This window comes from Leopardus geoffroyi, chromosome E2, assembly GCF_018350155.1.
Source record: "Leopardus geoffroyi isolate Oge1 chromosome E2, O.geoffroyi_Oge1_pat1.0, whole genome shotgun sequence".
NCBI lineage: Eukaryota > Metazoa > Chordata > Mammalia > Carnivora > Felidae > Leopardus > Leopardus geoffroyi.
The window spans coordinates 60270970-60296426 of NC_059335.1; the positions used below are offsets into that span (position 1 = coordinate 60270970).

The following is a 25457-nucleotide window of genomic DNA, read 5'->3' on the forward strand; positions in this document are numbered from 1 at the left end:
GAATAAACGTTAAAACAAATTTTTTTTTAAAAATAGGCCTTCTGGGGCGCCTGGGTGGCGCAGTCGGTTGAGTGTCCGACTTCAGCCAGGTCACGATCTCGCGGTCCGTGAGTTCGAGCCCCGCGTCGGGCTCTGGGCTGATGGCTCAGAGCCTGGAGCCTGTTTCCGATTCTGTGTCTCCCTCTCTCTCTGCCCCTCCCCCGTTCATGCTCTGTCTCTCTCTGTCCCAAAAATAAATAAACGTTGAAAAAAAAATAAATAAAAAATAAAAAAAATAAATAAAAAAATAAATAAAAATAGGCCTTCGTGGGGTAACCAGTGGGTAAGTCTTTCTGAGAGAATTTTCTTCCATTTGGGGTGACGCCCCGTCGGCACCCGAGGGAGAAACGGTCCGTGATCAGAGGTGTTTTGGCAAACGCCCCATCCCGTGGCCGTTTCTGCCTCACAATTAAGGCTGAGATAGCAGGGATTTAGCTCAACGGTCCTCCTTAGCATTTCAGAGTCCACTGAGGCTTTGAGGGTCCCAGGCCTACGTCGTCCTCACTGTTTCCTGACCATCTCAGTCACCCACACGTGATTGGATCAGGCCGCGTGGTGCGAGGGGCCGGGCGGGAGTCGGCGGAGCTGTGCTCTGAGCTGCTTCTGTTTGCTCGTGTTTCTGCTGGCCTGCGGTGCTGAGGCAGAAGTTAGCCTCGGAGGCTCTGTTTCCTCCCTGGCAGAGTGCAGCTGATGGTGACAAGCAAGGTGACCTCCGTGCCAAATGCCCGCGCTGTGGACTCAGGCTGGGGCCCCCCGCCGGTCCTGCCACCTTGGCGCAAACTCACTGGCTCTGATGGGCCCGCTCACCTTTAGGCTGAGCGATGATTGACGGGGGCTCTTCTGATGACCGAAATGTTACTTATGTGATCCGATAGCTACGGGCAGCGTGCAGGACGTCCTCGGGAGAGGACACGCTGGGGCCGGGCAGGACGCTGACGTCCCTGGTTAGTGGCTGCTCTCCTGTGGCTCCGCGTGGGTTTGGCCAGCGCTCGGGTGCCGGGGGAAGGAGCCCAAGCTCCATGCCTCCCTCTGCTGATCCGCCCTGGGCCGCGGCCCAGCCACACCCTCAACCAGGGCACGGCTTCCGCTGCGTGGACTCCCCTCCGGAGGAAGTTCTCCCCGCCATCCGGTTATCTGTGGTGGTTTTCCGTCTCCAGGGCACGGTGGTGCCGCGAACACAGCCCGTGCTGTGCGTGGGGGAGGAGCACGTGGTCAAGTAGGATGTGCCCTCGCTCCTCCTGAGCGTCCGCACTGTCCTCTCCAGAGGCAGCCCGCCCCCGGCCAAGTGGGAAGCTGCTATTTGGGTGGTATTTGACTTGGAGAAAGCGGGGAGAAATGCTCTACGCTGGAAGGTAACACGTTTGCGCTGCGTCTGACGCCTGGTGTCCGTTCGCCTCGCCTCAGGTGTCCCCTCCACCGGGCTGTTCCGTGTCAGCGTCCTGCAGATGATCGTGGTCCCGGGAGGTCGCGGGTGGGCCAGGATGCAGGTCCCTGCTCCTGCTGAGTTGTTCAAGGTCGACCCTGCAGACCCTGGGCCACGACGAAAAGGCCGTGTCCTTGCCTGTCTTTCGTCGTCCACTTTCTGAACCCCGGAGGCTAGAAACGAGGTGTCGCACCTCAGAGGGCCGAGACAAACGCTCTGTGACACCCCTGGTCACCGTGCTTGGAGAGACCTTCTTCCTGGAGTTGGGATTCAGGGTCTTGTCGGAGGGGTTTTTCCTAAGTGGAACTTGAGATGCGTGTGGGCGAGGTCTTTGAGGAACATCGAAGAGAGCACGGTGCGTGTGTGTGGCGTTCCTTCCATTTAAAAGTCCTGGAAAATCAGCCCCGGTGGGTCTCGAACCCAAGGCTGATGTCTCAGGGGTGCCCGTGCGTCCACTGGTGGCTGTTTTCTTTCACAGCCGTGTCTGAACTCACCCGCAGCGCCTTGGCTGCCCTCTCACCCAGCTGGTCTTCTGGGGATTGGACAGTTCTTGAAATTCCGTCTCCGGAGGGCATCTTTCCCACGTCCCTGGGAGAAAGGGGAGGTCTGCCCGCTGTCTGCCTCTGTCTGCGTGTGGGTGGCTCTGACTACTGCCACAGACCCTGATGTCTCACAGGCCTGGAGGCTGTTGGTCTGACATCAGGAGCCTCTGCCCGAGGGTCGCACCGCCTTCCTTGGCACACGCATACGGAGGTCTCCCCCTCCTAGAAGGGCACTAATCACGTCTCGGGGTTTCACCCGCCTGACCTGATCTCCGGACACCGTCACACGAGAAGTCGTGGCTTCGACATAGGGATTTGGGGCGGGAGGGGCGGGGGGGGGGGGGGGACACAAACACTCATCCCATAGCACCTGGTCTATTCCCGGAAAGGATTTGGGACATTGTGACGGATCTCTGGGGGTTTGTGGCTGCTTGTCCTCGGACGCTCGCTTGTGAGCAGACAGTAATCCTCCCGTATCTCACTTCTTCACCCTGGAGTTCTCAGACGCTGCCCCCAGTGTCCTGGGGGAGGGCTCAGGCCCAGGGGGGAGCAAGGTCCAGTGTTCGTCCTGTGCTAGTTCCGGGAGGAGCATGCCCTCAGCACATGGGGGGAGGTGCCTCTTCTGCAGGTTAACAGCGTAATGAGAGCTAGGTCCAGAACGGGCCGGTTCTTAATGGAAAATTCGAACTTGACTGTTTAAGAGACCATCGCTTGTTTTGTCTTGATTTTGCCGGGTTTCTCACGATTGCCGTTAAGCAACGTGAGCAGCTTCAGAGTCCCGCCGGCGTCCAGCCGGTCTTGTCAGCAGCCCGGCCCTGCCGTCGTCTTGCCCGTGTGCCTCGGCCAGTGGCATCTCCCGTGCGCCGGCTGTGTCTGTGGCCCGCCCGGACCCCCGTGCCTGTCTGCACGCTCGGGGGCACCCGGCCCTGCCAGTGGGGAGAAGCCTGTGGGTTGGCCCTGTGGGAGGGCCGGGGAGAAGGCTGCCCCCCGAGCCACCCGGAGGCCCTGCGTGTGAGCGCCCGGCAAGGGTGGGGGACAAGAGAAGAGCCATCGGCACGTTCTCTGGAAGGAAGGGGCCTGAGCTCCGTCAACCGGAGGCTTGACCGGGCGGCCCTAGGCATGGGGTTACTGTGATCCAGCCGAGGGTCTGAAGGTCGGGAGTCTGTTCCCGAGCTACCACCCCACAATCAGCGCCCCCCACTGCGTGGTTTAGACAGCAGTGTGCTCTCTCACAATCGGGCGGCCTGAGGTCTACTGTTCATCGGGACTGCGTTCCTTCTGGAAGCTCAGGGGGGCATCTTGCCTGCCGCTCCTGGGGATTCCAGGCATCCCTGGGCTGCGGCCACATCCCTCCACCGCCTCCTCTGTGGTCACGTGGCACCCTTCTTTCCACGTGGTCCAAATGTCTCTCTTCTTAGGAGGATGGGTACTTTTGGATTGGGGCCCGCCCGACTCTCATGTGACTTCTGCTTATAGCTTAATCTCATCCTCCCGATCCTGGGTCCACGTTTTATTGACTCGCTTTTTAAAGTTTACTTATTTTGAGAGAGAGCGTACGCAGGGGAGGGGCAGAGAGAGAGGGGAGGAGAGCATCCCAAGCAGGCTCCACGCTATCAGCACGCCATCAGGGCCACGTGTGGGGCTCGATCCCACGAACCTTGAGATCGTGACCCAAGCTGAAGTCAGACACCTAACCGACCGAGCCGCCCAGGTGCCTCCATGTTTACGGGTCCCCCTTGCAGGTCCTGGAGCTCAGGAAATGGACGTTCCTTTTGGGGGACACAGATGGACCCGCCGCGTCCCTTCTCGGACCCACGTGCCCTCGAGGTGTGTAGCGACCCGGAGGTCCGGGCCGCGGAGCAAGCCGCTGTGAGGTGCCGGCGTGCGGTGACGTGCTGGTGCGGCGGGGCCTTAGGGAGCGGCCCGAGCCTGCCTGCTGTGTGCGCGTGGCCGTCCTTTGGGGAACACGCGGGGACGTGTGGCGGGGGCCGTTTTGCATGTGCCTCCCGGTGCCGGAAGTCAGGGTGTGCTTTGGGACTGGGCTGTGGGGTCGGGGCCGCCTCTGGGCCTGGTCCCGGACGGGGGCGAGGTGTCCGTCCCTAGACGTTCTCTGCTTGGTGTGCGGTAACCCTGGCTCAGCAGAGAGATCCATTTCTGAACCTTGCTTTGCGCAGCATGAAAACACCGTGCCGGTTGGGGCCACGGCACCCGGTGTGAGGCACGTGCAGGCGCGCGTTAGCGGGCAGCTCGTGTCTGTGTCTCCTCCGTGACAGGCTGTTGGCGTCTCCCTGCGGACGCACGTGCGCCTGTGACAGGCACCCGTCCGGGCCTCGTCTTTCCCTCCAGAGCCTGCGGGCCGCACCCTCCCTGTGCCATCTCTGGCTTCCCCGGAGCTGGCAGGTGTTAGTCGGCATTTGCAGCTCCCCTGAGACACAGATGCTCACAGACGCTTCCCACAGAATTGAGCCCAGTAGGAAGGTGGCATTGCTTCTTCTGGTTCTTTCTTTGGCCACACGGTGAGCACAGCGAGAACTTTGCTTGTTCCGTGCAGTGAGTTTCTAAATCAGCGAAGTGACCAGAGCCACGGGAGCGGGAGCAGAAGCAGCGTGCGTGGCCGTGGCTGCCGCTTCAGCTCATCACGGTCGCAGAGTGTGCAGGTTGGCAGGCCGGGTGCCCCCAGGCTCCCCTCCCTTTCCCGAGTGGGTGTGACCGTCGCTGCGCCGGGTTGACGAGTCACGAGATACACGGAACTGTCTTCTGTGTCGCCTGCTCCCCGTCCACCCCGTGCGCCCCTTCTAGAAGCCAGGGGCCTGGGACCCACGGGGAAAACGAGGTCTTTGGACTTGACTTTGAATCATTACCCTCCCCACCCCCCACCCCGCCCCAGTCTACTAGGAGGTTGTAAGACACGTGGTTAAGGTTTGTTCCCGGGAATGCTGTCCTGTCTGGAGTGACGGGGGACGCGTGCCAAGTGTCTCCAGACGTCCGTCTCTGCTTTACTGTTTTGCTTTGCTTTCTCCCCAGAACGCGTTGGAGGTTTGGGCCCCGATGCTGGAACAGCCGCAGAGCAGGCGGCACAGACTCTTTATTGCTGCCTGCCGCCTGGCGTCCTTATGTGAGCGGGGTCCGGACGCCGGCCCCTGGGGCCCTCCGACCCGCAGGCCTCCGAGGAGCTTTCTCTGCAGGTCTGAGGAGTGACCCTGGAGGAGCGGTGTTCTGCGTCTGCCCGTGACTCCCTTCTGTTGGTGCTCGTTTCTGACCGTCTGCTCACGGCGACTCGGTTCACGAAGGCACTCAAAACGGAGACTGGGAAGCAGGAGTGTTCCCGTCAGGGGTGTAAAGGCTTAAGGATGATCATTTGTTTCCGGCGTTCGCTGTGCAAACGTACGAGAAAGATGTGGGGCTGGCGGACCTCCTGGCCAGTGGTGCTTGGGGACATCCTTGGGACGGGCTGACGGACCTGGTCCTCCGCTCCTTGTTTTCCTGTCCCCGGGAAGCTACTTCTTGCCTTCACATTTAGATTTGAAAAGATTGCTCTCCTTGAGTCTGTTTCCTTAACAAGTCGGATGCCAAAATGAAAGACAAAAACAAGTAAGCGACCTTGTGTTCCAAGACACCTTTGGATTTCCTGGCCTCATCTTTGTTCCCGGCCACACACACTTAATTAGCCAGAAGCGGGTCTTAGGTTTTGTTTTGTTTCATCTGAGCACATTCCGGCTTGGATTTGGAATTTTGTATCTAAACATTACTGAAAAGTCCTTGGACTTCTTGAGTTTATTTTAGGTTTGTGGCTGTTTTGTATTATTTCATTTGGGCGTTAAACAGTCTCACAGTTGGCACCATACAGAGGGAAACCGGATGGGTGCCCTCCAAAATCTGGTGCTCTTGGATCCAGGAGTCCCTCCGTAGGCGGCTTCAGACGCATGCCCTATGCCATTAATGGTCCCTTGTCTGCCAGTGACGGGCCTGTCTCACTACTGTGCAGGGAAACCCTGTCCGTGAGGCTGGGAAGGCGGCAGGTGCGTGCGTTCTCCGCGGGGTGGCCGCGGGGTGCCCCCAGGTCAGCCGCAGGAAGGCTGGATGGATGCTTTTGGCTGCTGGCCTGGGAGCTCGCTGCATTCCTGTTAGATTTTTCTACATTCCCGACCCTGTTGGAAAAGGCCACAAACACCAAGGTGGGAAGGAGCCGGGAGCTCACCATCGGAGACGTCCCGCTCATTCTAGGGCAGGAGGGAGGCGGCGGTGCTGGGCTCTCGCCCCCCAACAGGGCAAGGATGGGCTGCGCACTTGCGGTGGGTTCGTGGTGGGGCGCCGCCGTGATCCGTGCGACATGGCACGTGACCTCATTTTTGCTGCTCTGTATTTTGGCTGTGACATAACTAGGCTTTATTCCTCACCAGTGTGAAAGCGGGTCCAAATGTACATGCACATCGTGTCTCCGCCTGCTGTGTGTTTCAGGCGGCTGCTGGAGCTTTGAGCTGCTCTCAAACCATGGCAGGCAAATGAGATTGTTGTGTGATTGATTTCTGTAGCGTTTTTACTTTCACCCGCTTCACGTGAAGTGTGTTATCCTAGTAAATCGCAGCTGCGGCGGGGGCACGTGACAGAGCGGACCGTCCCCTGCCCCCTGGCCTCCTTGTGAGTGGCTCCGGCTGAGAGCCTCCCCGAGGCCCTGTGGGGCGCCACCTGCCGGGCCCTCTCCTCTTAACCGCTGTCTCTGTGCCTCCCTGTACGCCCTGGTCCCGGCCTGCCTTGCGCTGGTCACTGACACCTTTCTCTGCCCTGACTGTGGCCTAGAAAGGAGGGGTCCTGTCCCAAGCCCTGCTCGGTTAGTGCGGCTCGTTCTTTGATTGTCACGCGGCACTAGGCGAAGGGTAGACTGGTACACTTGTCAGTCGGTGGGTTTCCCTCCTCGTGCCACAGGGGTGCCGGCCAGTCAGTGGTCGTGATGTGCCCTCTGTGTGCACAAGCTCACGGAGGTTCTTTCGAACCTGCTCTTAATACACGTGTTCCGGCGGCTGGAAAACCGGTGGTCTGTAACTTGGCCGTCCCCCGGTCCGACCTTCTAGACCTTCTCCTCCTTCGTCCTGCCTTCAGGGCGAGAGCAGACTGCCGTGTAGGTCCAGGTCGTGGATGCTGTTTTGTGGCCCCGGGTGAGACGAGGCCCCCACGTCTGCCTGCCGGACTGCGGTGTGACAGGGAGGCCCTGAGAGGCCCGGCTGGCTGGGCTGGGGAGGGAGCTCCCCACGGGCAGAACAGTCTCTTGCCCGCTCCTTCCTCCCTGTGTGTTTTCTCCCTCAACCTCCCCTTAAGAGAGCTTTTCCAAATTTTGAGGACTACCTGAAAAGCATCGCAGATCGCTTCTGTGTGGGGACGTCTCTCTGCCCGTGGCGGAGCCCCGGCCGGGGTGCCGTGGTGTGTGGAGGTCAGCCCGTGGTGGGGGACGTGCCCTTCGAGGAGCCGAGTGTAGCTGCAAGGGAAGCCGGTGAGCAAGGCCAGGCCGGGATGGTGGCCCGGGTCCCGGGGGCGCCTTCCCCACCCGGGGCTCCTGGAGGTCGGCGTGCGTGAAGCCGGCCCGGAAGACGCTCTGTGATCCGGGTCTCGGTGGAGCCTCCCTGCACAGCTGCCTCCGCGGCCAGCCCGGCTCCTGACGCAGCCCCCCAGCAGCCTTTCCGTCCCCTGTGGTCCCCAGAGAAGTTGTCCCCCTGCGGGGCTCTTGCCGCCTCCCTTTCTCCTGGGGCAGCGCGGTGCCCCCTTCCGTCCACGTCCCCAGCCCTTGGCTTTGAGGTCCCCGCGGTGAGCAAGGGCAGGGCGCTAAGTGCCCGGAAGGCCTTTCCCACCAGTCCTGTGCGCGTTGACTTGGACTCATTCCCGACTCTGCCGTCAAGAGCCACCAGTGCGGGCACGTTGAGGAGGTGTGGTGTTTGGAATGGAGTCTCAGGTGGCAACGTTTTCCTGTCTTTACTTTCACTCGCCAGCCAGGCTGGGGATGTGCCTCATCCGATACCGTAATGAAGCACGTTCGATGCTGCGGTTTCTGACGTTCCAGGTCTTACGATTTACTCAGTCGTGTGGCTCGTGTGAAAAGTCACCTCGTTGGCAGTGCTGACAGGGAACAGTTCGCCCTCAGGAAACCGTAACCTGCCCTCCATCGTAGGGGTGGTGGCTCGCGGCCAGAGCCAGAGTCAGACGGAGCCTCGCCTGGAAACGGCCCCACGACTGCGCAGCTTTCATGAAAACATAGTTACGATCTGACCCTAAACCGGCGTATTCAGGGATCTTTTGTATCGCGCAGTGGTGACTGCGTTACCTCATGCTTTAGCTCCCGGGTTTCAAAACGTCATGTGGTTTTTAAGTTCAGTCCGGGGTGCAGCAAAACCATGCTAAGTGGGGGTGGCTTCGCTGCACGGGTCCCCCGCTCCGGCCCCTCCTCCCGCCTTCTCCCCCCCACCGAAGGGCACCGAGGACACCGTAAATGTCTGCGGCTTTGAGGACTTACACCAAGTGCTTTTCGTCTTTTCCCCGTTCTGGTCTAGCCATCGTGAGGCCGAGTTGCCGCCCCTGTGCGAGCCCTCCCCTGAGCCACACACCTGTTCGCGTGACTCCGCCAGTTAGAGGAGAGGGAGTGGGGGCCACCCCTGCCACGTGGGGGGTGGAGGTACGGAGCTCAGCAGGACCGGGTCCTCTCCCTGACCGTGAGCAATCTGGTGGAGAGGAAGTCCCGGGAAGAGAAAACGTGAATGCTACGGGGTCTTTGGTTTTCTCTGGTTTTTTCAAACCCTTCTTTCAAACACTCGTTGGTACAAATGGCTCACGGTTATGGTGGAAGAGGAGCCGTCGTCGTCGTTGGGTCAGCCCTTGGAAGTGGGAGGCCAGCTCCTTGGAAGGAGACGGCCAAGGAGAGGCCGGCGTGTCGTGCGAGTGTGGCTGCGGTGACCGGTGAGCACACGCCTGCTGGCTCACGCCGGAGGCTCGTTTTCTCACGGTCTGGAGGTCACAGGCCCAGTGTGGGCTCACGGGGCTGCAGTCAGACTGTCACGGGGCTGGCTCCTCCCAGAGGCCCCAGGGGCGAGTCGTTTCCTGTCTGCCCCAGCCTCCAGGCCTGCCGCACCCTTGGCGGGTGGCCCGTCCTCGTCCCCCGTCCCCCGTCCTCCAAGCCAGCGGTTGGCCCCTCTCTGCCCCTCCGCAGCTGGGAAACGTGGTGTGTGACGTGGGGCCCACCTGTTGCCACAGGACACTCCCTGTCTCCGTGTCCTCGCCTTTGTCCTGCCTGCAGGTGCTTCTGCCACGTCTAGGACGTGGCTAGGGTTAGGGTTAGGGTTAGGATCTGGGGGGTTCATCTTCCTGGCACAGCTGGCTGGTATTAGAACACGACACTGCCGGCAAGTGGTTTCTGAAGACACAAGAGGAGGGGTGGTGGAGAGCTGTCTGCCGTCTTCTTTTCTAAGAGTTGAACTCGTGTGTTTTTCCAGCAGTGGATGCATCGTTACAGAAATAGAACTTCTGTTCGTCAAAAACTACAATGCCGTTTAAAAGCCACGGACTGTGTTTATACAGACTGCTGGAGATCTGTATCCGAGCCCGCCTCTCCCGGGCTGAGCAGCCCCTTCCTCTCTCTCAGTGCCCTCACCCTCTTTCTCGGCTCTGACCACTGGTGCGGGAGGCAGTCGGGCCGGTCGGGAGGCACGGTCATTCCCGCCCTGCTGTGGACCGCCGGCAAGCATCCGTGATCCCGTGGACGCATCGTTTGAAGGGGGGTGGGATACGACTCCGGGTATAAACACGCACGGTTCACGGCAGCTCCCTCGTGAATGCAAAGCCACGGATGCCCTCACCCCTACTTCCCCGTCCGGCCTGCGGGGCAGCGAGGCAGTGGCCCACCTGCCCAGCTGTTGTGTGTGGGGGGGTGGGAATTGGGCCTGGGGGTGGGGTCGCTCACGAGTGGTGGGGTCACCCAGAGCCCATCCCCCGGGGCCTCATCTGCCCCCTCCTGTCGGCACGGCCCACAGTGGGTGTCCCGGGGACTCGGGGCCTCCCGTCCCCCGGGGGTTCCCCTCCATCAGCGTCTCGTACCTCCCTCCCGATGGCAGCTCCTCACCCTGAGCCCCTCTCCGCATCACCCGCAGCCGTGGGGTCCCTGACTCAGGCACGTCTCCGCTTTGGTTCATAACCGCGGGCGTCCGCTGCCCCGTTTCTTTGTGTGCCTGGTCTTGAGCACTCTGGGGGCTCCCGGCGGATGCGGGTCGAGGACGTGCCGCCGTTTTCTGTCTCCTCCAGGCTGCCTTTAGGCTCTGCCCCCAAGAACCTCAAAGAGCAGTGGTTTCTGGGAGGTGTCCGGGACTCCTGCCTCTGTCCCACGTCCCTCTGCCTCCTTGCCCCTCTCTCGGCACCCTCGGCCCCGTCCCTGAGCTCCCTCGTGTCCAGTGTGTGGGTGCTTGAGGGGGTCACTTGCACACGTTGCACAACTCGGTCACGCCGCGCGCGCCCAACGCTCACACTCGCGCCGTACAGGCGCTGGGTTGCCGGTCGGATGTCGTTCCAGGGTCATTCACGAGACAGACGGGCCCCGCGGTGTGGTCCTGGGCCCGTCCCCCGTGGTTCACGTGGTCACGGCGGAGTGGCACCGGCGTCCGTGCTGACGGGGTCTGCTTTGTCTCTCCAGGTGCTGCAGGGGGCCCAGCTGATAGCCGTGGCCTCTTCCGACCCTGCTGCCGCGGGGGTGGACGGCTCCCCTCTCCAGGGCAGCGACATCCAGGTCCAGTACGTCCAGCTGGCTCCAGTGACTGACCACACCGCTGCAGCTCAGGTGGGTCCCACCCCTTGTGGAAGCACACACCCTGTCTGGATAGGTCCCGGGGCTTCTGCAGCTCTGAGCACAGCTTGGGCGTTTCTCCTTCTGATGTCCCCCCGCGAGCCAGGTCCATTGTCACGGAAAGGCACGTGACTTGGACACGGGCACCGACGTGGGCGGTAGTTTTTGTAAGTGCCTGAAGCAGCGAAGGCGAGGGCTTGGTTCCCGGCCCACGTGCCGCCAGGCGTTCATCTGTAAGATCAGGGGCCAGCGTCCAGTTGTGCCTCTTGACCCCACGGGGCCAGCTCCCGGGGACTGCAGAACGAGAGGGTCCCTGTTTACCAAGGTCTCGCTGCTGCTCTGAGAGTGGCAGGGCCCAGAGGTCAGCACTCGTGCAGGCAACAGGCTCTGCCTTTGTGGCCTTTGTGTCTCGGCCTTGACCCTTTCCCAGGGGCAGGTTGTGGGTCGTTGTCCCCAGTGGCTCTTCTCTGTGGCACAAATGCAGGATGGCGCTTCACTCGGTCCTGAGGGGCCCCGTCTGGCCTGGTTTCCAGCCTCCCGCCTGGGCGCCTCCTGCGTGGCAGCCGAAGGCCTCGCTGGGAGCCACACGGGCATTGGGGCCCAGGGTTCCCTCCGCTCAGTTTGTGCGTACTCCACGCACCGTCTGATGGGCTGAGCGCTGGCTCCCCGGCCCCCACCTCCCGTCCCAGAAACCACTCGTCTCCGCGCTCTCCTAGAAGCACAGGAAATGGTCTGGACACGTCCCGAGGTGTCAGATAAGGGGGCTGCTGTTTGGGGATTTGACACGTTTATAGAGCTGCCCCCTGGTGAGTGCGCTTGGCCAGACGAACACCGTGAATGACCTCTCCTCGGATCTCCTGGGTCTGGGGAGCCAGGCCCGGCCCCCCACACTAGGGCCAAGAGCCCACTGGAGCCCTCCTCGAGGGGACGGCATGCTCTCGATCCAATGGGGCGACTGTGTGTTTGTGAGAGTAATCTAGGACGGGTCCCCGGACCACAGGGGTCGCTGACACAAAGCTCAGGCCGCGGATGGCCAGTGTTCTGAAACCTCGCGGGCCTTCCTGCCGAGCCCAGGCCGAGATCACCTCTGACGCAGGACTCCCATCTGCCCCGAGCGTTGGCCGGTCGGCTCCTGCCGGCCTTCTCGTACACCCTGCCGTCCTCTGGGCCCACTCCTGTACTCCTGCATCCCGGCACTGAGGAGCGGTGTGTGTCTCGATGCCATGGGCCTCTTACGCGCAGAACCGAGGCCCCGGGTTTCCACGCAGCCCTCTCCCCTCTCGCGCTCCACTCGGGCCCCGTGCCGGTGCTGTGCGTGTGCTCAGCTCTCGGCAGGAAGGAAAATTCTTCTCTGCTTTCCTTGCAGCCTCATGAGGTGGTTGCCGAGGAATGGAGTTCAGTGGAGCCAGCCAGGGTGCTCGGGGCAACCTCGTGACCGGGTGGCCGGCTGGGTGGACTAGGCGCTCTCGGGAGACCTCGGTTTTTTACCTCCTAATGCGCGGCGAGGCCCCAGCTGGCAAACGCGGTTCCTGGAGAAGGCGCCGCCTCTCCGCCTCTCGGTCCCCACCACCCACCAGGCCACCCCGGCCACTCCCACATGAGGGGCCACCGCAGCACGGGCGCTTAGTTCACCTCCGGTGTGTCTTTTGTGCAGCGGTGACCGCAGCGGCCCACCCCACCCTGGACGTGAACCAAGAAGGGTTGGGTGTGACCGGGAGCCCACGGTGTTGGGGGATGAGGTGGCATTCTCTCTGGCTGGCCCATTTCGGTGGTTTGAGTATTAACTTGTCCTGGAAGAGAGAGCCCCCCTGCAGGCCCGCCTTGTCCCACGCCGGGTGGCTCGTGTGATGCCCCGTGTGGTCGTAAGCGGGGTCATTGCACGAAGGCGGTTCTCCTCCCCGCTGCCCAGCAGTTGCAGAAGGGTCACACGGCGTGCGCCACAGACCGGGGATACTGTGTGCCGAGCTGTCTCGCCGGACCGGGTTCGCGGTCATTTGACACATTTCAGAGTGGGGGAAGGCCATGTCCATCTTCGCTCTTCGCCACCCTGGGCTTCCTGTCTGTGTTGTTGGTCTTCGTTCCTGCCTGGCCGGTCTCAGGGCCCCCTTCACGCGTCTGTATAAGAACAGGCCAGAGAATGAGGTTTGCACCCACTGGGGTGTTTTCCCTGTAGCAGACCCCACTCGGCATGGACTTGAATAGTCAGTGGGTTACACGGCAGCAGGGTGGCCCCAGGCCCGGCCCCCCATGCATGTCCCCGGAGCCCGCTGCTCCTGTCCCCTCACCTTCCGTGGCCCCGCTGGTGCCTCACACAGACGCGACCACGTCTGCAGAGGGAAAGGGCTCCTGTTTCTTCATCAGCACCGAGGCCTCCACTCCTGTAGGTTTCCTCTCGGTTCGGGTTTGCCCATCAGAATGGGGTCACATACCCAAACTCGCTCCTGGAAGAGATGAGAGTCCCCCAGGAGCCCCCCAGGGGCTGTAAGAGCCGTCTAGCTCCTGAGAGGATGGGCTTCTCTTGGGCAGGAGGCCAGGGCACTGGCCCCATGGAGCGGCCAGTAGGAAGGGCAGTGAGTGCCTGTGCCCAGGCAGGTGCCCGGGTTCTCACCTTTGTGGGTGCCCAGGGCTCCCCGCTGCCTCCGTTCCCTCAAACGTCTCGAACGTTCTGACTCGTCTGCTTGGAGCCCTTTCTCTACGTTTCCTGCCCGAGACACAGGTCTGGTGCTGCGTTTTGAGGACACAGGAGAAGGGAGGGGTCCTCATCAGAGCGTGGGTGTCCCTGAATCCCAGGCAGGTCCCCACCTCGTCTGTGCTCCGCCTTCTGTGCACCTGGGTCCAAAGCTGCCTTTCTGGTTTTTCAAGGATGGGGAGGGACTCTCGCTCCCACAGGGGCCTCTCTGCCCGGCCTGTAACCCACCCTGCCCCCTCTGCCTGCAGCCGCCGACACGGCTGAGTCCACTTTCCCAGACATTTCCCAGAGATTGTGTGGTCGCCTCCGCTGTGCCTCGCAGGTTCATGGCTCTGGCCGTTCTTGCCCGCCCTCAGTCCTGGGCTCCGTGGGCCGTGTGGCTCATGCCTGCGCCACGTCCTTCCACTGCAAGGGCCCCTCCCCGCTTTCAGGACGCACCGCGTGCAATGTCATTTGATATTCAGATTTCAAAACTGAAGCCTTAGTCTGCGGTAAGAGCTGCAGGGGGCTCCTGCCCGCCAGCATCGTGGCTGTCTGCCTCTTTCTTCCTTCACACCCGCATGCCTGGCCTCTGCAACCAAGTTTCCTGCCAGGGCAGCCGGAAACCCGCCTCAGGGTCCGATCTTTGTGACGTTGCCTTTGGCCAACGATGTAGAGGAGCCTGAAGAAAAAACCCAGTTATTCTGTTTCGGGGCTTGTTCGGGATGATTGAGCTGGATGATTGGTGACTTACTCCAAGTCGTATTTTTCCCTTTATCTTAAAACCGTGAATATGCACTTAACGTCCTTTTAATATCTGTAGATCGTTGATTAGAACTTCTCTCGTTAAGGAGAGAAAGGTGACTGCCCCTGAAACGTTTTCTGGAACGTTGGAGCAGTTTTTATAAGAAGGCAAAATGGTGACCGAAATTCTAGGTAAATAGGACGGGTTAAGTACTCCAAAGGCATTCCCCAGTGATGCGCAGGGGTGGGACTGGGAAATTAGCACAGAACCTCGTTGGGCCACAGAGCACGTGTGGGGAGGGTCGGTGGGTAAAGAGGGGCCACGGCCCCTGGGAGAGTCTTCTCCCAGAGCGGTGAACCTACGACTCTTGGCCCTCTCTAGCCCTGTTGTGTGTGTTTGTTCCATGCACGAGAGCCGCTGGTGTTCTGTGACCTGTGAGTGACCTGGATGTGACCCGGACTCGCGTTGGTGGGTACTTTTATAGAAAGCCCTCCTCTCTCCCCTCTTGCAGACGGCTGAGACCCTGCAGCCCACCCTGCAGCCGGAAATGCAGCTTGAGCATGGAGCGATCCAGATCCAGTAGGCGGGCCGGGCCACCCACCCACAACAGAACCTAAGACAGAGCCGCTGCCGTGCTCAGCGCTGGCCCCGGCCAGCCACCCTGTTCTCCACGCGCCCTGGTCCCATGGCTTTGCACGGAGGTGACTGCACATGCTCTGTTCGAGTGCATCTGAAAGCCTCACCCGCCGGGGAGAGTGTCCCAATGCATACAAGGTGACAGTAACGGCCGCTGCCCCTGCCAGAAGACCCTTACTTTTTGTCCCACTGTCGGCGTCTAGAGAAGAGTGGGGAAGCACAGCGTGCGTTGCATCGAGTACGTGCGGAAAATCAAGAACTACGATATTTTTCTCTGTTCAAACAGCTTTTTTAATTTGCTATGGTGTTTATAACAAAAAAGAAAATTGAAAAAAAAAAAGTGGAGTAGCAGAAGCCTTTTGCTGTGTGCTCTGTTCAGTGTAACGAAAATAGGTATTTGCAGAAGACAACTAATGATTTTGATGGAAATATTGCTTACCTACTTTTCTAGGGGGAAATGCTCTCAAACTGTTAATTATGCATTTCTAATGAAATAAAATGTATTTATGACCACAGCAGCTTTGTATCATTTTCTCTTGAGAGGTGGCTCACCCTGAGGCTGGCCTCATTCCTGGCGGGTGCTTGGGAAGTCACCCGATAGGCCCTTTCAGCCGTGCTGACGCTGGAGGCAGGGTCCTTGTCAAAGAAAGGGTCGTGGCTGTTTCTTCCAGTCCGGTGTAATGGGGCCCGGGAATGGCTTCCCCAGATGCCAAGCACCGCGCCATGGCACGCCCCCTCTCGAACACGGGTGCCCCTCGGGACAGCGTGAGCCTGTCTCGGTATTGGGGGAGTTTCCGCAGGCAGACTGTGCTGGTGAATGACATGGGCCTCTCCCAGCTGTACAGAGTTACAGATCTGGGGATCCTTAGGGAAACTCACACCCAAAGAAGCATGCTTTAGCGTCTATATTTTAAGAAGAAAGATAGTTCCAAAACCGGAGTCCCAGAGGTGCTTTGCATGACGTGTCCCCGGCAGTGTCTGGGCCGCTCGGTCCCCTCTGTTCTGGCAGTTATCCTGGCGGCTCTGGGAGATTCCCACCAGGAAGTCGTGTTCACCTACTCGGGCGCGCTCCAAGTTGTCATCTCAAACAGTTGGTATCTCCCACACCACCCCGTTGGGGGTCGCTGCGCCGGGTAGTTTAGACCAGCACCTGCTAAGGGGTGAAGGCGGGCTCGGGCAGCAGCTCCCGGGAGTGGGGCGGAGCCTCCGCGTGCCACGCCTCCATCCACCCTCCAGGGACGAGCAGAGCACCGTGGGGGTGAGGACAGTCCCTGGGAAGGGCCATCCTCCCGCAGATGGGAACGGGAGAGAGGACCGACTCCACAAGGCTGGAGGAAGATCCCGTTCATGCGTCTGCAATCCCGGAAAGAGGTTATGGGAGAAAGATGACGTTGACAGGATTCCGGACACAGAGCAGATCCCAAGGAGAAGTAAAAGGAAGCTAATGCTTGCACGCCCACACATCGTTGAAGGCAGAGTTCACTCTGAAGGCAGCCGGAGAGAAAGGACATTCCCCCCGCGGTGGGGTGGCTCCCAGCAGCAGCACGGGCCACCTCTCCACGCCCACCGGAAGTCGGGAGCACAGGCTGCTGCCAGCAGGGCACTGAGAGAAAGAACCTCTCGACGCCAAATTGAGCGTTCACTAAAACTGAATGTCGTTCAGGGATGTTGGGGACAGTCGCCATCAGTCCCGGCATGTCTGTGCAGGGGTACGGCGTTTGTACACCCAAGAGAATTGAAAGCACACGGCCACACGTAAAAACATGTTCACAAATGGTCGCCGTGGTGTCATTGCTCACGGCCCAACAGTGGAGACAGCCACGTGTCTCTCGGCAGATGAGTGGGTAAGCTGAATGTGACCTGGCCACACACAAAATGAATTTTATTTGGCCATAAGAAGGAATGAGGGTCGGACGTGGGTTATAACACAGGTGAGCCTCAAAAACACCCTCCTGAGTGAAAGAAGCCAGACACAGTAGGCCACACATCACAGGACCCCGTTTCTGTGAACCGTTTCGAACAGGCCAGTCGGTAGAGGCAGCGGAAGCAGATCACTGGGCGCGGGGGCCGCGGAGGGGAGAGATGGGCAGTGACTGCTCGTGGGGGCGGGCTTTTGTGTGGGGTGATGAGAAGGTTTTGGAATTCAGTGGTGATGTTGGCCCAGCTCTGTAAATACACCAAAAGTCACTGAAATATACACGTAAAAGGGTGAAATTTTTGGCATATCAATTATATCTCAAAGCCATTAAAGAATTGGATGGCATTTCAAAAACCTCTCATAAACAAAATGAAGGTATTACCTACAGATGATCCCTCCCATAAAGGAAATTGCAAGGAATTTTCTTCAAGAGCAAGAATGTAGATCCAGGAGGAGGCACGAACGGTAATAAACACAGATAATGTCTAAGTGCCCTGCCTAAAACCGTCTGACATTGAAATTTTCAAACACGGTAAAATACTGGAGAAAATTGCCTTGTAAGTTGGGACAGGCAGGAAGGAGCTAAACTTTTTTTTTTTTTTTTTAATTTTTTTTTCAACGTTTATTTATTTTTGGGACAGAGAGAGACAGAGCATGAACGGGGGACGGGCAGAGAGAGAGGGAGACACAGAATCGGAAACAGGCTCTAGGCTCCGAGCCATCAGCCCAGAGCCTGACGCGGGGCTCGAACTCACGGACCGCGAGATCGTGACCTGGCTGAAGTCGGACGCTCAACCGACTGCGCCACCCAGGCGCCCCGGAGCTAAACTTTTAAAGCCCCTTTTTATTGCCCGGGAGACAAAGGATCAAGATCCTGTACGGTTTTAAGATGCCAGGCTTAATATCCTTGACAAACATTTAAGAAACGCAGTATAGAGGAAGTGTTAGGCGTGGGATATCTGAACAACGTGCTGAAGAAACTCAGCCGAGCTGACGGCAGAGCGCTGCGTCCAGCGGTCGAAGAGTGCGCAGTCTGCCCGTGTGCCAGGCCATAAAGAAGATCTCTACAGACCGCCCAGGACTGAGATCCTGCCGCCTGCAACTCTCTGACCACGTGGGATTAAGTTAAAAGTTAATGAGAGGAAAGGAGTATGTGTGCAAAGGTTTGCAGATTAAGTAATGTGCTTTTAAAATCACCCGTGGGTCAAATAAATGGAAATAGGTATTTTTAATTACCAATTAAAAATGGCAGGTTGACATATCAAAACTTGTGCAACACGTTGAGAATTGTGAGTTGGTTTAGAAAAGGTTTATATTTCCTTCTGATACGTTCCCAGAACTGGGGCTCCTGGGCCCTACAATCATTTCTTTTCTACCTTCTTGAGGAACCTCCGTGCTGTTTTCCTGAGCGGCGGCACCACTTTGCAGTCCCACCCGCAGAGCACAAGGGCTCCCTTTTCTCCACACCCTCGTCAGCGTTCTCTCTCGTCTTTTTGGCGATGGCCGTGCTGACAGCTGTGGTTTTGGTTTGCGTTTCCCTGTTATCCAGCGAGCATGAGGGTCTTTCCATGTGCCTGTGGACCTTTCGTAGATCTTCTTTGGAGGAATGTCTGTTCAGGTCCTTTGTCCATTTTTGTAATTGGGTTATCCTTTTTTTTTGCTGCCAAATTGTGTGAATTCTTTATGTGTTTTGATACTAACTCCTCATCAGATAACCTGCTTTGCAGATGTTTTTTTTTCTCATCCTGTAGCTTGTCTTTCCACGTTGTTGGTGATTTCTTATGCTGGGCAAAAGCTTTTTAGTTGGATGTGGTCCCTGGTCCCACCGGTTATGTTTTATCTTGTCGCCTGTGCTGCGAGTGTCTGTCCAGACCACCGTTTCTGAGACCCGTGTCAAGGAGCTTTGTTCCTGTGTTTCCTTCTAGGAGTTCATGGTTTCAGGTCTTACATTTAAGTCTTTAATCAATTTCAAGTTCGTTTTTGTGAGTGGTGTAAAATGTGGGTCCAGTTTGATTCTTTTGCACGTGAATACCTAATTACCCCAATACCACTTACGGTAGAGGTGGTTTTTTCTCCAGTGAGTATTCTTGCCGCTTTTATTCGACACAGTACTGGCGAGAGCAATTAGAAAACCAGAACCAGCATATGATTCAGCGATTCCATTTATGGGAATATATCCAAGGGAAACAAAAACACTAACTCAAAAAGCTATCTGCACCCCTACGTTAATAGCAGCATTGTTTACAATCATCAAGACCTAGCGACAACCTAAGTGTCCACGGGCAGACGAATGGATAAAGAGGATGTGGTATTATGTCCACCGTGGAAATTCATTCTCTTGTAGAAAAAAAGAAACCTGCCGCTTGCCACAACACGGATGGACCTTGAAGGAATTAGGCTAAGTAAAATGAGTCGGAGAAAGATACAAGTATGGTATCACTTGTATGTGGAATCTAAAACAAACGAAAGGCCAAACTCCTAGAAAAAGAGATCAGACTTGTGGTTACCAGGTGGGGGCGGGGAAGGGAGGGGAAACTGGAGGAAGACGGTCAAAAGGTCCAAACTTCCGGCTATAAAGCAAGCGAGTACTAGGGATGTAACGAACACCATGACGACTATAGTTACCACTACTTTACGACGTACGCGACAGCTAAGAGAGTAAATCCTGAGAGTTCTGAAATTTGTCCCCTTTTTCTTTTTCTTCTTTTTTTTTTTTGTATTTATGTGAGAAGATGGATGTGAGATGAACGTATTATGGTAATTCTTCCACGATATATGTGAATCAAGCCATCACGCTGTATGCGTTCAACTTGTATAATGATGTGTGCCTGTCAATTATTTTTCAGTAAAGCTGGAAGAAAAAAGAGGAGGCATCTTGCCTTGTTCCTGATCTTAGACGATAAGCTTTCAGCCTTTTGCCACTAGGGATGATGTTAGCTCTGGGCTTGTCATCCACAGCCTTCATTAGGACGAAGTGTGTTCTCTCTATACCTTATTTGTGGAGAGGGTTTTTATCTCGAAAGGGCGTCGCAATTTGCCGCGTGCCTTTTCTGCGTCTACTGAGGTGATCGTGCAGTTTCTATTCTACGTTTTATTAGCGAGGTAGGTCATGCTTATCGACTGACGTGTATTGAATCCTCTGCACATCCCAGGGATGACTCCCACTTGATCATGGTGTAGGATCTGCTGGTTCTTGTGTTGAGAATTTTCACATCTACAATCATCGGGCATATCGGCTTATACTCTGCTTGTCTCTTCATCTGGCTTTGATATCAGGGTAACGCTGGCCTTGTAAAATGAGTTTGGGCGTGTCCTCTCCAGTTTTCTGGAAGAGGTTGAGGAGGATTGGCGTAAATTCTTTAAATGTTTGGAAGAATTCATCGGCGTAGCCATCTGGCTTGGGCTTCTCTGCGTTGGGAAGGTTTTGATGACTGTTTAATGTCCTTGTTCCTGGTCTGTTCACATTTTATTTCTTCATGATTTAAGAAATAAATCAAGTTGTGGCAAGCCGTATGTTTCTAGGAATGTATCCGTTTCTGCTGGGTCATCTAGTTGGTAGGCACATAATTGCTCATGGTAATCTCCTAGGATCCTTTGCATTTCCAATTTTGTTTGAGTCTCTCTCCTTTCTTCTTAGTCTAGCGAAAGGTTTGTCCATTTTGTTTATCTTTTCGAAAAAACAGCACCACCCACTGTATGTGCATGTATATATCCTGCCATATCCTTTTAGTGTATTGGGGAACGAATTAACCCTTTTGTTATTACATAGTTACCTTCTTTGTCTCGTTACAGTTTTGGACTTGAAGTCTTTTTTTTTTTTTTTTTTTTTTAACGTAAGGATAGCTGCTCCTGCTGTCTTTTATTTTCCACTGGCACGGAATATCTTTTCTGTCCCTTCACTTTGAACCTGTGTGTGTTCGTAAAGCTGAAGCCAGTCTCTTTTTAGACAGCGTGCACTTGAGTCTTAGTTTTTTTTTAACCCATTCGTCTAGTCTCTGCCTTTTTGATTGGATAATTTAACCCATATATACTAAGAGTAATTATTCTAGGAATAACTGGTGCCATTTCATTCATGGTTTCCACTGCCTTCTAGCTTGCTTGTTCCTTCCTTCCTCTCTTACTGTCTTCCTTCGTGGAGTGATGATTTTCTGCAGGTGCTGTGCTCTGATGCCATTTCCACCATCTTTTGTGTATCTTCTCTGGGGTTTTGCTTTGCTGTTACCATGAGGCTAACTTAACATTTTATGATAGTCTCTTTAGGGGCGTGTGGGTGGCTCAGTCGGTTGAGTGTCTGACTTCAGCTCAGGTCACGATCTCACGGTTGGTGGGTTCGAGCCCCGCGTCGGGCTCGGTGCTGACAGCTCGGAGCCCGGAGCCTGCTTCGGATTCTCTGTCTCCCTCTCTGTCTGCCCCTCCCCTGCTCACACTCTGTCTCTCAAAAATAAGTAAAAATGTTAAAAAACATTTTTTAAATAAAAAAGTCTTTTTAAAGCTGATGATCTCAATCACACGAAAAAAAATACCCTTTTACATTTTTGATGTCACAGTTTACATGTTTTTATATCGTGTATTCATTGACAAATTAGCGTAGCTACTTTTAATACTTACGTCCTTTAACGCTGATGCTAGTGTTAGTGATGAACGCATCAGCATACGTGTGTTAGAGTGTTGTGAACTTGACCACGTCCTCACCTGCCTCAGCGTCTTCTGTACGTTGGTCTGTTTTCGTGTCCGTAATCAGCCTCTTTGCATCTCAGTTCTTCTCGCAAGGCAGGCTCGTGGTGAGGCCGCCCCCACATATGTTCTCTGGTATGGCTTTATCCCCCTCGTTTCCGAGCGACACCTCTGCTGGGTGTTGTGGTTGGCAGCTTTTTTCTCTCGGCGTTTTGCGTGCATCAGCCTGCTGGTTTCTGACGTCCTTCGTGTCTGCAGACAGCCTGTGTGGGTTCCCTGTGTGCAAGCAATTGTTCTTGTCTGGCTGCTTTTAAAAACCTCTCTTTTTTCCCTGTGGTTTTGGGAACTCGTATTATCGTGTATCCTGGGGAAGGTAGCTTGGGGTTGAAATCAGGGGTGGGGGGGTGGGGAGAGGGGCCTGAGCTTTGTGAACTTGTATTTCTTGAACTGAGCTCTCTGCCCTCCTCTCCTGGGACTCCAGCAACGTGCACACTGTGTCTGGATGTTCTCCTGTAACTCACGTTGCGTTCCTTCATGCGTCGTCTTTCCCCTTCCTGTTTGTTCCCTTGCGGATGCTTCAAGGGACACGCCTTCTGGTTCGCCGCTGCCTCGTCTCTCTTCCGCCTGCTTCGAGTCTCTGCTGAGTCTTTTAGTCACGGTATTCTTGAGCCTCAAGGTTTCTGGTTTTTATCTATTTTTTATTACTGTTTTGTAAATGATGTTTTTATTTATTTTTGAGAGAGACAGAGACAGAGCGTGAAGGGGAGGGGCAGAGAGAGAGAGTGGGAGACACAGAATCCGAGGCAGGCTCCAGGCTCTGTCTGAGCTGTCAGCACAGAGTCTGACGCGGGGCTCGACCCCACAAACTGTGAGATCATGACCTGAGCCGAAGTCGGACGCTTAACCCACGAGCCTCCCAGGTGCTCTGGGGTTTCTGGTTTTTTAAAAAAACATGTTTTCTATTTCTTTTCTGGACTCCATTCTCATATTGTTCACACGTTGTGTCCTAATTTCATTCACTTGTCTGTGTTTTCTTGTTTATTGTGTTTCTTTAAAAGCATTATTCTGAATTCTTTTCAGACATTTCATGGATCTCCCTTTCTTTGGGGCCACTCGTTGTCGCTTTATTGGTTTCCTTTTGAGGTGTCGTGTTTCCTTGATGTTGTGATCCTGTGGCCTTGTGTGAACATCTGGACGTTTCGAGAAGCAGGCACCCGTTCTGGTCGGTACAGATGGGCTCTGGCAGGGAAGCCTTCACAGGCAGCCCGTCCAGGAACTGCGGTGAGCCGTCTGGCGGGTTGTGGTGGGCTTGCCGCTGGAGTCCTCGGGTAGGCGGCCTGGTGCCTGGGGGTGCAGGGTCAGGTCTGGACCCTGAGTTCACGGCGGGCCAGCCCTGGAGTCTGTGGGGCACTCGGGCACAGACCGGATGCCCCTGCCCCCGGAAGCACGTCTGTGTCTGTGCTGGGGATGATGCGAAATGGTCTTGTCTGAGCTGCGCTCCACCCGGGCGCTCCGACCTTTCACCCAGGCTCCTTCACGCTTGCCGAGATGTTCTCCTGTGTGGGTGGTTGTTCAACCTGGTGTTTCCGGGAGGGGACGACGCCAGAAGCCCCCGTGCTGATGCCGCTTAGTAGCTCCCGTCTTCGTGGACTCGCACGTACAGCTTAAAGTGTCGTCACAAGGACAACTCCAGGCGCGTGTGACCGTGCTGGGCGGTGTTTCCGGATGTTTAAGAAAGAGAAGCAGTCTGTTACACACTCTTTCACGGAACAGAAGAGGCTTGTGTCCCGTCTTGTTTCATGAGGCAGCATAACCTTGGTGCTAAAACCTGGCAAGGACGGGAGGGAGGGAGGGAGAGGAAGAGAAAGAGAGATGGTTACAGAGCAGTGTTTCTCTTGAAAATCCCAACAGTTGTAAACAAAGTGTGGACGAGCTGGATCTGCTAATATTGAAGGGTAATGGATTATGGCCCAGGTGGGTGGGATTCAGGAATGCAGATTTGTATATTTTTTTAAAATGCACGTAATTTACCACATTAATGAGATAAAGCATGATCTTGATAAACTCAGAAGAATCATTTGTACAGTTCGATACCTATTCAAGATTAAGAGGCAAGAGTGCTTTTAGCAAACCAGGAATAGAAAGGAACTTTCTGAATCTAATCAAATGAGAAATCTGTGACAGACATCCTGCTTAACTGTGAAATATCGAAAGCTCTGTCCCCGAGATGGATTGAGGCAGGACCGGCTGCTCAGCCCTGCTGGGGTCCCCACGCTGCAACACCAGCCAGAAAAGGGGATTTAAGGGTGCCGGGCTTGAAAACCCAGAAACAAAACTGCCACCATTTGCAGAGATAATGTTACATGTGAAGAAAATCGAAAGAAATCCAGATTCACAGGCAAACTATTAAAAGCAGGGAGAGAAGTTTAGCAAGGTTGCTGGCCACGTGCCCAACGTACAAGAATTGATTCTTATTACCAAGAACAATCAATAATGATCACTTGTTTATTTATTTATTTATTTATATTTTTTATTTTAAAGCTGAAGTGAGAGAGCCGAAGGGGCAGAGACAGAGGGACAGAGGTCAGATCCAAGAGGTGGGGCTCAGACCCACAAACCTCGAGATCGTGACCTGAGCTGAAATCCGAGTGGGACGCTTCACCGACTGGGCCCCCCAGATATCCCCTGACGACTGACTTATCACAGGGTTTCAGACACTTAAGTTATGTGGAAACTAACAAAAGGTAAGTAACAGGAAACTAAAATACTCTTGGAGGAAACCTAAGACATGTAGGTGTTTGGCGCATCTGTGGATTGATTAGAAGCTTCAAGGTGTCCTTTCTTCCCTAAATGGTGGATCACTGCAATTCCAGCTGAACTCGAAACGGGGACTTTTGTGTAAATTGACAAGCTTGTTCGAGAAGGTATTTGAAAATGCAAAGGGCCAAGAAGACTGTCCTAAGGACTGAACAACTCTGAAGGGCGGTGTGGCGTTACCATGAGCGTGGGATCGGGCTCCTGGAGGCAGAGCCATCCGAGGCACCACGCAGCCCAGAGGAGGGGCAGTGTTGTCCACGGGCGGTGTCCGGGTCAGTCGGATCCCCACAGGGGAGCGGTCGGGGACCCCCTTCACAGCATACACAGAAACAAGTGGCGGGGGTGGGACACACGTAGAGGACCGGCACGAAACTTCCAGCAGGCAAACGATGGTGCTCTCTGCACGACCCTGGAGCTCCAGAGGTGTCTGTCACCAGATGCAGAAGTTCCGCGTGCAACGGCATCGCCCGGCAGCGGGGCCTCTGGTTCATCCAAAGGCGCCGGTAGAGAAGGGGCAGGTGTTGTCCGTCTTTTTAGCCCTCAAAGGACACGGGCCCAGGGTCCGCGAGGTCGTGAGGTTCCCTGTTATCCGAAGGTGAACAGACAGACCCGTGTCTAAAGGGACCAGACAGATGGAGGAGGGAAGCCATCGTGATGATTTCTGGAGACGAGGGTAGAAGTGCCCGTCGCTCTTTGCTGACGAATTATTTAACGACTAGTAAATTTTTGTCACGCGAACAGATGCTTCGAAAACCCACAAATGGCCACTAAACATCTGAAAAAAGTGCTCGATCTCACTGGTCCGATCCAAGCCACCACGAGACACCTCAGGGTCGCTAAGATGTAAAGGACTGGCGGGACCGATGGCCGTGAGCTCCGGCCCGTGCACGGTGACGTGTGCAAGGTGGGAGTCAGTGCGGGGCCTAGCGCCCCTGCGGTCCAGCAGTCCGCGTGAGCCCGGCAGTGCAGTGGGAACGCCTGGAGGCCTAAAGGCTGAGGCCAGCAGGTGGCCCGGGAGCTGGCGTGGTGTGGGACAGGCAGGCCGGCCGCTGGCATTAGAAACCCCCGGGGAGGAAGGGGTCGTGGTGGCGGGCGAGCCTGGTCTCGCTGTGGTCCTTGATCTGGGTGCGTCGCCGTGTGAGGACAACGCCCTCGGGTCGCTCTTCAACTTAAAAGGTCAGTT

General features: G+C 56.1%; 1 protein-coding gene across 8 annotated transcripts in view; it reads left to right on the top strand.

Moving 5' to 3' along the window:
- The window catches only part of LOC123577752 (BTG3 associated nuclear protein), a 112563-nt gene extending 97183 nt beyond the window's left edge, over positions 1-15380 (top strand). For all 8 annotated transcript variants that reach the window (XM_045439951.1, XM_045439948.1, XM_045439950.1 and 5 more), the window contains 2 exons: positions 10667-10810; positions 14741-15380. In XM_045439951.1, coding sequence (XP_045295907.1) covers positions 10667-10810; positions 14741-14812 — 216 coding nt within the window. In that variant the 3' untranslated portion in view covers positions 14813-15380. The remainder of the gene's footprint in view (positions 1-10666; positions 10811-14740) is intronic.
- Positions 15381-25457: the final 10077 nt, after the last annotated feature.